Below are 12,347 nucleotides of genomic sequence, written 5' to 3'. Positions count from 1 at the left end.
ATCCCTCTTATCTTACTTGCAATACTGTGACCAATATAAATGTTTCCCTGGGTATGACTTGCACTTTTTTCATTAATGCACCTTCTCTCTCATTAATGCCCTTATTAGAAGATTATGCATTTATGTGTGCACTAGTATATGTGCATGTATGTGTACATGTGTATGTGTATGTGTATGTATATATATATATATATATATATATATATATATATATATGTATGAATGTATGTATGTATGTGTGTATATATGTGTATATGTATGTATGTGTGTATGTATATATGTATGTGTATGTATGTATGTATGTATGTATGTGTGTGTATATGTATGTATGTATGTATTAGGGGTGTCACGATTCTCCAAATCCTCGATTCGATGTAATTTTCGATTTTAAAGTCACGATTCGATTCGATTTTCGATCTTTTTTAAATATTACTATTAATGCATTCCTTATGTTATTTACTCTTTTTGGCCTTTTCTTTTTCGGGGGGCTTTTATTTTGACACCGCTTTGAAACCGTTCCAACCGCGAGGTTGTAATGTAAACAGAACTTTAGGCTAAAACAGAGACGTGAACATAGTAAAATGAAACAACACAGAATGTTAATTTGATTGTTTCAGAACACTCCGAAGGGACCCAAGGTTAGTGTTCATGGAATATGTACTTATAAATTTGCATTTTAAGCCTTAAAGTAACTTTGGACTGTAATTAGACCATCTTTTCACTTGCTAAGTTGAGTAGGCTAAGTTAGTTTTAATTGACGTGAATGAACGAATACTTCCACACCGGTGATTTCAAAGTAGCAAGAGGGGCTTTGATTTCGGTAGGTTGATGTGTAGGCCTATATTTTAACTGGCTGCAGCCTAAAATTAGAGGAGTGTTGACGCTGCAGTTCAGCACGTGCATGTGTGTTTGTGCTCTTGGCATACATGCTGGACGTGACATTGGGGGTGTGGCTGCATCGTCGATTCTACTTGTAAGTTCGAAGTTCGAGATTGAGATGTAATTTCGATCGATTTCGAAATAAAATCGAAATCGTGACACCCTTAGTATGTATGTATGTATGTATGTATGTACAGTATGTATGTATGTGGGTATTTATGTATGCATGCATGCATGTTTGCGTGCATGTGTGTATGTGTGTGTGTGCATATGTATGTATTTTTGTATATGTATGTATATGTAGGCTATATATTTGTTTGTTTTGGTGGCTTTTCTAAATATGGTTCTCTCCTGTAATATCTTACCATACTTATTATGTGAATATGCTTTGGACAAAGGTGGGACAGGCTGGGGTGGTTGGTTGTGAGGAAGAGCTTTAGTATGTGCGAGTGTGTGAGTGTTTTGTGTTACTTTGAGGACCCCCTCGAAAATGAGATGTTCATCTTAAGGGGTTATCCTCCAATAAATTAATTTGAATTTGAATTTGAATTTGAATTATGCACAACCCTGGTCCACATAGCAATGATAGTCAAATCCATGGGAGCGAATGGTCTCACCTAAGGAAGTGGTGTAGATAGAGAAAAGCAGGGGCCCTAATACTGATCCCTGAGGCACACCTGTGGTGAGGTCATGAGACTTTGATACATGTCCTTGCCAAGACACGTTAATAAAACGCTGTCCCAACACTGTCCTTTAAGGTAAGATTCAAACCAGTCAAGAGCCCAGAAATTCCCAGTTCAGATAGTGTAGAAAGGAGATTGTCATGGTTGACAGTTTCAAAGGCGGCAGATAAATCTTAGAATTACTACTGATGACTGGGCTATATAGATTTAAAGTAATTCATACAGCATGACTTTGATAATAATTCATTTTATTTGTATAGCGCTTTTCAAAGACCCAAAGTCACTTACAGAATTGGGAAACAGAGAAGGACAACAGTACCACACACATACACACACACACACACGCACAGACACACACAGACACACACACACACACAAGAGCAGCAATGAATTAATGATTAAAAAGTAAATCATAATGGTACAAACATCAAAAACAAGAGCAGTAATGGAATGAAGAATGAATAATAATAATACAGACATCGAGGACAAGACATGAACAATAACAGTCACTGGTTATGGTTGTGGGTAGGGGAGGTCGTAGGCTTGCAAGAAGAGGTATGTTTTTAAACGGGATTTGAATGTAGAAAGTGAGGGGGAGTCACGGACAGATTGGGGGAGAGAGTTCCAGAGTCCAGAGTTGATCTTGACTTTGATTTGATCCAAAGTGGAAAAAAATATACTTTCAGTAAAGATAAAGTATGCATGTGATTAGATAGATAGATAGATAGATAGATAGATAAATCCACAGAGCACCTAATGAAAGCAAACACACAACCAGTACAAAGGTATCTGGACACATTAGGTTTTGTGTTTTATGCATACATGGCTTTTAATGCTTAAATGAGTAAGTGTTGGATCTAACTCTTGGATCTAACTCTTGCCTTAAGTCATAATGTAAACATTACCTATATGCACACCCACCCAAGTTGTGTGAATAACAATGGCTAGTGTGTGTGTGTGTGTGTACGAGAAGGTGGTCAGTTTAAATGTTTCACACCTGTGAATGTCAGGTGTGAAAAGGAGGGAGAGAAGGGGGGGGCTGCCTGTAAATAACTGAAGTTCCTCTAACTCACAAGACGAAACCAAACAGCTCACGACATGAGGGGTGGGTGGGCAGATGAGTCAGATCTCCTGCCTCTGTCTCACCCACTCATCCTCTCCTACTTCAGTGACACACATCACACCACACAGCAGCACGTTGTCTCCCCAGCAGCACTGGCTGATCCTCGTCTCCCATGACTCCTGCACGGCTGTGAGTAAAATGCTTCAAAATAATCCATGTGCTGGTTCACCTCAATAGTCTTAACAGACTGGCCAACTTGATCAGCTAATCTAAACTAACTCTGTGAGATGCAGGCTTCTTTTGAGCTTTTGTTCTGGTGTGTTCTACAGGTTTGGTAGGGCACAATAGGCATCAATCCAAACAAGGGAAGATGGAGGATTACACAGACACGGTCACTTACGACTACAGTGATGTGACACCCGTCTCACCCTGTATGAAGGACAAAGTTCATGAGTTCACTGTGGCGTTCCTGCCTCGGTTCTATTATGTAATCTTCACCCTCAGCCTGCTGGGCAACGGCCTGGTCCTGTTTGTGGTCATCAAGTTTGAGCGCGTGCGGACAGTCACCAACGTCTTCCTCCTCAACCTGGTGGGCTCCAACCTCGTCTTCACCTTCGGCCTGCCCTTCTGGGCTGCCTACCAACTGGGCGAGTGGACTTTCGGCCAGGCGCTGTGCAAGCTGCTCGGCACGGCCACCTACGTCAGCATCAACAGCTCCGTGCTCTTCCTCACGTTACTCACCATTGACCGCTACCTGGCCGTGGTGCACGCCTTGGCCGTCAACCAGCACCGCAAGAGCTGCTACGCCGTGGCCGCGTCCGCCTTCGTCTGGATCATCTGCGGCCTGGCCGGTGTCGGACCCCTGCTCCGCTACGAGGTGACCTACCACTGGGAAAACAAACACCAGTGCAAACAGGACCAGGATTCCTACTGGAGGCGTTTTGACACCTACTTCCACATCGTCTGCTTCTTCCTGGTGCCGCTGGTGGTGGTGGTGTACTGCTACGTGCGGATCATCATCACCGTCATCGCCACACAGATCAGCGGCAAGCACCGGACACTGCGCATCGTCTTCGTCATCCTGCTGCTGTTCTTCGTCTGCTGGACGCCGTACAACGTCATGCAGGTGGTGGACCTGCAGACCCAGCTGGACTGCAACGACGCCGTCGACTATGCCCTCTACGTCACGCGAAACCTCGCCTACCTCTACTTCTGCATCAACCCTGTGTTCTATACATTCCTCGGACGCAAGTTCCAGAACTACGTCCGCAAACTTGTCTTGGGCTACGCGCCGTGCTTGAAAGGCCACCTCTCGGTGGCGGCCACCAGTCGGTCATTGTCTCACCGCAGTCCGACAAGCGTACAGGATCAGTGAAAGTGTTTGTGAGACAGAACGCAGTGTCATAATGGATGATTATGATGTTGTGATGATGCTCGCTGTCAGGTGTATAAAAGCAGCAAGGTGAGAATAGAATGATTATGATATGATGATGCTCGCTGTCTCCTCCAGGTGTATAAAAGCAGAAAGGTGAGAATAGGATGATTATGATGTGATGATGCTCGCTGTTTTCTCCAGGTGTAAAAAAGCAGAAAGGTGAGAATAGGATGATTATGATGTTGCCATGATGCTTGCTGTCTCCTCCAGGTGTATAAAAGAAAAAGGTGAGAATGGGATGTTTTCTCCAGGTGTATAAAAACAAAAGGTGAGAATAGGATGATTATGATGCTGCGATGATGCTCGCTGTCAGGTGTATAAAAGCAGAAAGGTGAGAATAGGATGATTATGATGTTGCGATGATGCTCGCTGTCAGGTGTATAAAAGCAGAAAGGTGAGAATAGGTGCTGTAGGGGTGAGTCCTATCTGTTCAGGTGAAACAAGCTTGATGTTGACACCTGCCTGGTGTGCATTACTTTAATGTGCATACAGTATACGGTGTGTACTGTTTAGCCAGTAGAATACAGAACAAAAATGTCCTTTTTTCCAAAGAAACCGTGTTTTAGGCTAATATCGTATTTTTGAATTTACAGGGAAAGATAGGTTACCAAATCATTGTTTACATGTTATGTTCTCACAACATGATAACACGCCGAAATGTTGAAATGTTGGTCAATACATTTGGAGTGACCTAATTACCAAAGACAAACATCAGGTTGCCTAATTTAGTTTCTCTAGCTTTTTTCACATCCATGCACACACACACACACACACACACACACACACACACTCACCTCAGACACACACACACGCACACAATCTCTAGGCATTATCACATGCCTTATGCCTTATCACAGTGTTTTCCAAACTTTTTTTCTGGGGACCCACTTTTTAAAAATGACAGACCATCGCGACCCATTTCACTTCAGATCTAACATGCATGCAACCACCAATATTGTTTTAGACCACATGTTTGTCAATATTCTTGCATGCTAGTGATGCTACGCAGTTGTTCCTGTATTTCTAAAGAGAGATGTTGTAGACTACGTTGCGTTGCAGACAAATGGATCCATAACACCGTCAATTCCTATGCAAACATAGCAAATAACTCAAGTCGTTATATTGTAGCCTATATCTGGAGGTTTCTTTTTTTGGAAAGATCAATCCGCATTTTCCCCTGGAGTTAAACGTTTGACGCAAATTGAATAGCCATGTCCGGCATATGGATGTCTGCTTTAGTTGACTAGATTTGGTGAAGTTGAAGAGCTGGTGTCCGTTAATGTTCGTGCAAATAGGCTGATTCATGTCCCTTGCATTTTGCAACTGCGAGGTCCATCGCAGGTGCCCCACAGAAATGTTTCATTTTGCGAGTGAGATGTCCACGCTGTCCCCTCTGCGACGCGTTCGCCCCCCAGTTTCAGAGCTATTATAAATGCAAAATTGCACAGAGGGCCGTGACTGTGGTAAACAAACTATATCATAATAGAAAACTGATAGCTTTCCTGGCTAAATGGTATAAGTTAATAAATAAATTGTGCTGGCAACCCAAATAAAATCTCCTGCGACCCGTGGGTCGCGACCCAGTCTTTGGGAAACACTGCCTTATCACACACACACACACACACTCACCTCAGACACACACACACACAATTTCTAGGCATTATCACATGCCTTATGCCTTATCACACTGCTGTTAGGGGACTTTCTAAAGCAGATTGTACAATGAGATCATTTTCACAAACACTTGCACCGACGTCCAGTCTTTTAGCAGAGCTTCAATGGCACACATAGCCACAGACTTCAGGATAAAATTACAAGTTTGTGGCCTGAATGAATGAAAGATTTTTTTTAACCAAAAGTGGACATTTGGAAGCGTGCTTACTAGCGTCCTTATGAATAAAAAAAAAAAACTATGGGCATTTTGAACCCATCTCTCTCTCCTTTTTTTCTCTTTCTCTCTCTCATGTGTGCACGCGCACGCACGCACACACAAAACTCACACATACTCTCTCTCTCTCTATCTCTCTCATGTGTGCATGCGCACGCACGCACACACAAAACTCACACATACTCTCTCTCTCTCTATCTCTCTCATGTGTGCACGCACACACACACACTCACACATACTCTCTCACTCTCTCTCTCTCTGATCACACAAAGTGATTCCCCAGCCACACTAAAGGATTGTTTTCTAATGGCTGTGTGAGGTCTTTCTGATGGGTGGTTAATTGAGTGTCATTAGGCTGCAGTGCAAATAAAACTCTCTTCATTCACTGGCTCTATTTGTTATTGTGTCTTTAATTATCACCGCAGACTGAAAAGAATGTTTCTGGACTTTGACAGATTCTCTAAGTACAAATCTTCATTTTTAAATACATCTGCATTGCTGACATTTTCCTTTTTCATTAAACATGTTTAATTACCGTACTTACGAAATTGTCAAAAACACACCTTGGGCAAAAATGACTTCATTGTCCCTTTCAGAGGAGTCAGGAATAGCAAGACATACAGAGAGGTGCTGGTGCACTGAGATGGAGAGTGTGGCATATGACGCCGTCACCTCCGTATGGCATATGACGCCGTCACCTCTGTATGGCATATGACGCCGTCACCTCTGTATGGCATATGAAGCAGTCACCTCCGTGTGGCATATGATGCCGTAACCTCTGTATGGCATATGAAGCAGTCACCTCCGTGTGGCATATGATGCCGTAACCTCTGTATGGCATATGAAGCAGTCACCTCTGTATGGCATATGACGCAGTCACCTCCGTGTGGCATATGAAGCAGAGATGGAGATTGGCATATGACGCAGTCACCTCCGTGTGGCATATGACGCAGTCACCTCCGTGCTCTCCTTACAGTGGTGTCTCTTTAAGAGGAGGAATCCAAAATCCAGGGACAAGTGCAAATACCTCCAAGACATGTAAAGTTAAACTTAAAATGGGGACACTGCCTGTACCATTCATAAAGCAGTTTATACTAGTAGTTTTACTAAATTGCAAGGGAAGTGATTAAAGGTTAAACGTATAAGTAAGTATAACTATATATACTCTTTTGATCCCGTGAGGGAAATTTGGTCTTTGCATTTATCCCAATCCGTGAATTAGTGAAACACACTCAGCACACAGTGAACATACAGGGCCAGATGTACTAACGCTTTTGCGCCCACTTCAGGCGTATTTGTTTAGCAATGTGCGTGTAAAATCATTGCGAGGTATGTACAAACAGGCCGCAATGATGTAAAAGCGCAAACTGCCTGTCGCGGGAGCTGAGAGTGGCAGATTGCGTTTGTCATGTCATGCATATGCATTCTTGGGAGGATCCAGGGGAAAGTGGGAGTTTAGCGTAAAAAGATGGGAGGGGAAGAGTAAATAGCGCCTAGTTATGTATTCCGCGGTATGTACAAAGACTGCTCCTGAAAGCGCACGTCTATTCTGCGCCTAAGTACTTCCGCCTTGTAAAAGCAGGTGTTAATCCAAATTGCAGTTCAATGCGTCAATAAGAGAACCTTTCAAAGACAACAGAATCACTATTTAGAGCACCAGTTTTTTGTGGTGAAAGTATTTGTATTACCAAAAGCAACCTTAACTTTCGTTGGCCTTTCGAATGTCATACTTTCACTTTCACGTCATTCACTTAAACTTTCCTACTTGCTAGATTTGACAAATCTTCCATAGCCTACGTGCACACGTAGTTTGAGTAGAACTACTGATCTTCATTATCTCCCTGCTTGTTTACATCTTATCATGTATAATATTATTTCATTCTTTTTAATGTTGTCATCAGTTTACTTCATTCAACTGGGCTTGTATAGGCGCTGCCATTCAGTTGTGGATGTTCGTAAATTGCGTTTATGGGCGGAGAAAGGCAGAGAAAGGCGCAGTTTACACTAAGGATTGAACTATTGATAAATAGGACGGAAACTTGGGTCTGACAGCATTCGCAGTCTGCGGCGTGTCCATGACGCTGATACCGCTACGTTCGCAAATGTACGTACATCTGGCCCACAGTGAGGTGAAGCACACACTAATCCCGGCGCAGTGAGCTGCCTGCAACAACAGCGGCGGCGCTCGGGGGCACTTCAGCCGTGCCTACTGGTCGGGGTTCGAACCGGCAACCCTCCGGTTACAAGTCCGAAGCGCTAACCAGTAGGCCACGGCTGCCCCAGACGTTACATAATATACAACATAGAATAACACTTATATGAACACCTTTGGTTCACCTGTCCAGTATTTATCTTGTACTACTTGTACTGGTCAGATCTAGCTGGATGCTGAATGAATAAATGAATGGATGGATGGATGGATGATAGAAGCCCGTACTGTAGCTGTCTCTCACAAAGGGAAAAGATTCTACCGCGCTGCCACCAATCAAAATAGCAGAAATATGGGCATTCTAGATGGGCATTCTAGAACATCTCTGAGCTCTTAGCTGAGCACGTGCTCTGGCTGGCTTGATCCTGTACGTGTAGGGTGCTGAACTATATGTTTGCTCAGTGTTTTCTTTCTTTCTTTCTTTTTTATTCCATTTTCGGGTCCGTCAGTCACAGAGAAAATCGGGGACATTTCTGGGATCGGCTCCAGCCAGGGACAGGTCACTGAAACAGGGAAGTTTCCCTGGAAACGTCTGGTCACCCTATGTGACAAAGGAAGCAGAAAGGTAACTTGTTACGGTGCCACAACACGCCGGCCCTTGGGCACTCAAGGGCCAGGCCGCGGATATGGGCTTACGTGACCTCCTCCTCCTCCTCCTCCTCTTCCTCTTCCTCCTCCTCTTCCTCTTCCTCCTCCTCCTCCTCTTCTTCTTCTTCTTCTTCTTCTTCTTCTTCTTCCTCCTCCTCCTCCTCTTCCTCATCCTCAGCAGGGCGGACGCTTGGTCTCCGTCCCTCCTCCCGGGGAGATGGACGTGCGGAGAGAAACAGAAAGCAGCAGGACGTGAGGGCGGAGCCGGCCTGAGTCACCCAGGGAGTGCTGCTGATGCGCCGTCAACTGAGATGTGAGTCAGGCAAAGCATTCTGGGAGCTGAGATGTGAGTCAGGCAAAGCATTCTGGGAGCTGAGATGTGTCAGGCAAGGCATTCTGGGAACTGAGATGTGAGTCAGACAAGGCATTCTGGGAGCTTACAGTTTTTTCTGAATGCTTAAACACATTTTTTGTAACTATGGCTTTTTTTGCAAAACTCTACACACAAATGGCAAAACCTCTCACCCAATCAGCAAAACATTGTAGTTCTCTTGCAAAAGCTAACACACCTTGCTTAACTCTTCACACCTTCGTAAAAATGGTGTTTTCGTATCTAACAGTAAACACAAGCCATCACAATAGTAAGCACACAATGTGCCAACTACACACTGATGGTATGAATAAAAAACACATCTGGCTTTTGCTTTCTCTGTGCACAAAGTAGACTTTGTCAGTTTGAGGTCATACTTTTGTCATAGTTCTGTAAACATACAGGGATCCAAACTTCAAGTATTAGTGTTTATTTACACACATCAAAACAAACACAAGTGTGTTTTTCCAAGTCAAAACACAAAATAGCATTTCACTGAGACAAAACAAATCAGTCTACATCGGGTCGTCTCTCTCAAAATTCTGTCTACATCACATGCAATGTCCTAGTCCGAGGCACCGGGAAAAATATATTCTGGAATGACGTATCCAGGCCTGACATGACAATATCCCCACATGTAGACTGTTTTTTTGTCTGTAAAAGGGCTATTTCTTTCTCTTCTCACTCTTCCTGCTCACTCCATTGTACCCATTGTACATTACCTGTGGCTTATTTATAGTGCTTAGGCTGATTGCAAAGTCAACTAATTATCTAAAACAGTTTTCACATGAGAAAGTGTGCCAATGAGTTGGCAAAATAGTGTAAATAATAGCCATTGTGCCTACAGTTGTGCAAAGTGTGTGTTACAAAATTGCAAACTGAGTGCAAAGCAGTGTTTGTGCTTTTAGTTTTGCGAACTCAGTGAGTGGTTTTGCCATTTGTGTGTAGAGTTTTGCAAAAAAAGCCATAGTTACAAAAAATGTGTTTAAGCATTCAGAAAAAACTGTAATTGAATTGGCTGCCTTCAAGTCTTTCTGGAGCTTTCTCCGAGTGGTCCTTGGCTCTTGGAATTGACTATCCTTCTGACTCCCTGGTCAGAAATATTACAAGGAGATCCTGTGCATGGCCGGTTGATGATGCAGTGATGTTTCTTCCACTTGCAGATAATGGCTCCCATGCTGCTTACTGGAAGATTCTGATGTTTTGAAATGCATCTGTAACCAGTTTCATTGATATGTTTTGCAACAATAAGGTTGCAAAGGTCTTGGGAGAGCTTTTTGCTTTTATCCATCATGAAATGTTTCTTGTGTGACACCTTGGTAATGAAAAACCTTTTTATAGCCCATCAATATGTAGGCTACTAACCAAGCTTATATTAATTTGCACAAATAGAAAGGATAACTACTCTCTATACAGATTCCAGCTTGTTCCTTCCCTTTCCTTGCCTTAGTGCTTTTTCTTAGCGTATTAAATACTTTTCCCCTGTGTTATTCCACTTCATTACATGACTCTACTTATGGAGTTGTTTGGATTTTTTATGTGTGGATTACCTGAGTTATTACTAATGCCTGGTGAAAATGTTGTGCCCCCTGTATTCCACTTTTCACGGGCCCTCTCCTCCATTGGGGCCCTATACTTCCCACTTTCCCCCCCAGTACGACGCCCTTTAATCTGCTGAACCCTCTGCTCGTTTCCAAATATAAAAAAAACTCTCTGCAACTCAATATTGGCCTGCCTGCCTCAGCTGCCTGTGAGGGGCTTTTCAGTTGTGCTGGTTTACTGCAAAGCGACCCAAGGATGAGTGCAACTAACTTTGAAAATCATCTACTGCTCAAACTTAAAGGAGAACTCCGGTGATTTTTCACATAGATCTCCATTTCTCAACGTCCTTCAGGCAAGTACCTCCACTCGGCGGCCATATTGCAACACTTTTTGGGCACTTATCGTGCATCTATTTCAGCAGAAATGCGTGTGCGTAAGGCTTCACGACACCAATCTTGCTCCAGCAGCGAGATCACAACAGATGATTGGCACGATATCTTCACAGCACACCACATGATTGGCTCAATGTATTTTACAACACACCACATGATTGGCTCAATGTATTCACATGTCGACGTTTTGCCGCGGAAGGGTTGTGATATGTGTAGGTAGACATATGATGTGTAGACAACTGCCATATTGGCGTTACAAACTAACCCCATGCATTACTATGGAGGATTTTTTGAGTGCTGTATCTCCTCATTAGAAAGTCTTTGGTAAAACTGGTAGTTCTGGTACCCCCCCCCCCCAAAAAAAAAAGTAACTAACTAACTTTTACTTAAAGTACATTTTAAATTAACTACTTTTTACTTTTACTTGAGTACATTTTCAGATCGGTATTTTAACTTGTACTTGAGTAATATTTCATCAAGGTATTGGTACTTTTACTTGAGTACAATATTTTCATACTTTTTCCACCTCTGATAGTTCCACGCATGATAGTTACACGCATGATAGTTCCACGCATGATAGTTACACGCATGATAGTTACACTCATGATGAGTCGTGTTTTTTATGGTCTGAAAATATAGCACAATGATGGAACAGCTGAAACTTCCAGTGCCAATGCTTTTTTCCACCTTTTGCCACCTGCAAATCAAATCTATTACTTGGTTCACAGCGGAAAGAAGAAATGACCTGCTGGCCAGTGAGCTTCCCTAAGTTGTAACGCGTGTACAGCGAGGCTCTCAGCAGGATGCTGACATACTGTACTGCTGTGTTGGGACACTACTAGTTTTGGAATGAAATGTTTACTTCACTTCATTCTTGAGTTCCATTGAACTAGCCATATAAGATTGTCTCCTTTTTTTTTTTGCAAAACAGTTTTGAAACCAACTCTGTATCTGCAGCTAACTAATCCATCGGTCGATTGATCTTTTCACTGTTAAAGGAGAATTCCAGTGTGATTTTGACCTAAAGTGTTTTGAAACATGATACCGAGTGTGAACGTATGTCTCATAGCCCATCTCGGCTTGTCCCCTGCACTCCGAAATCTGGCGCTAGTTAGCCGATGCTACCAACAAGGCGGTCAATGGTGGTGCCTCGGCATCGGCATAGCCATGCAAATAAATCACTGTTTTACACCATTTACGAGGCTCAATGTATCTCCACACTTTATCGGTAGACTTCCAAGGGCCCTGACATTTAAAACGAGACATTGAGAACTTTGAAAAAGCACTGGTAGTTTACT

The 12,347-nt window shown here is 43.0% G+C and overlaps 1 protein-coding gene across 2 annotated transcripts; it reads left to right on the top strand.

Moving 5' to 3' along the window:
- The first annotated feature begins 2,512 nt into the window (after positions 1–2,512).
- LOC143130877 (C-C chemokine receptor type 1-like) lies at positions 2,513–6,338 on the top strand. Of its 2 annotated transcripts, XR_012988010.1 has the most exons (3): positions 2,513–2,814; positions 2,955–4,153; positions 4,220–6,338. XR_012988010.1 is itself a non-coding variant. In XM_076290136.1 (2 exons), the coding sequence occupies exon 2, from the start codon at positions 2,996–2,998 to the stop codon at positions 3,998–4,000; it is 1,005 nt and encodes a 334-aa protein (XP_076146251.1). In that variant the 5' UTR covers positions 2,513–2,814; positions 2,955–2,995; the 3' UTR covers positions 4,001–6,338. The 2 variants fall into 2 exon arrangements, 1 of the variants encoding a protein (XP_076146251.1); XM_076290136.1 differs by having other exon boundaries at positions 2,955–6,338.
- The last annotated feature ends 6,009 nt before the right edge of the window (positions 6,339–12,347 follow it).

The sequence above is a fragment of the Alosa pseudoharengus genome, unplaced genomic scaffold, assembly GCF_046254945.1.
Source record: "Alosa pseudoharengus isolate Yale_2024_CS ecotype anadromous, Long Island Sound unplaced genomic scaffold, YU_APseudo_1.1 YU_APseudo_1.1_scf_18, whole genome shotgun sequence".
Classification (NCBI taxonomy): Eukaryota; Metazoa; Chordata; class Actinopteri; order Clupeiformes; family Clupeidae; genus Alosa; species Alosa pseudoharengus.
This window is presented reverse-complemented; position numbering and strand designations above follow the sequence as displayed.

Coding starts and splice junctions, on each gene's coding strand:
- LOC143130877 (XM_076290136.1), top strand. CDS start 2,996: ATGGAGGATTACACAGACACGGTCACTTACGACTACAGTGATGTGACA.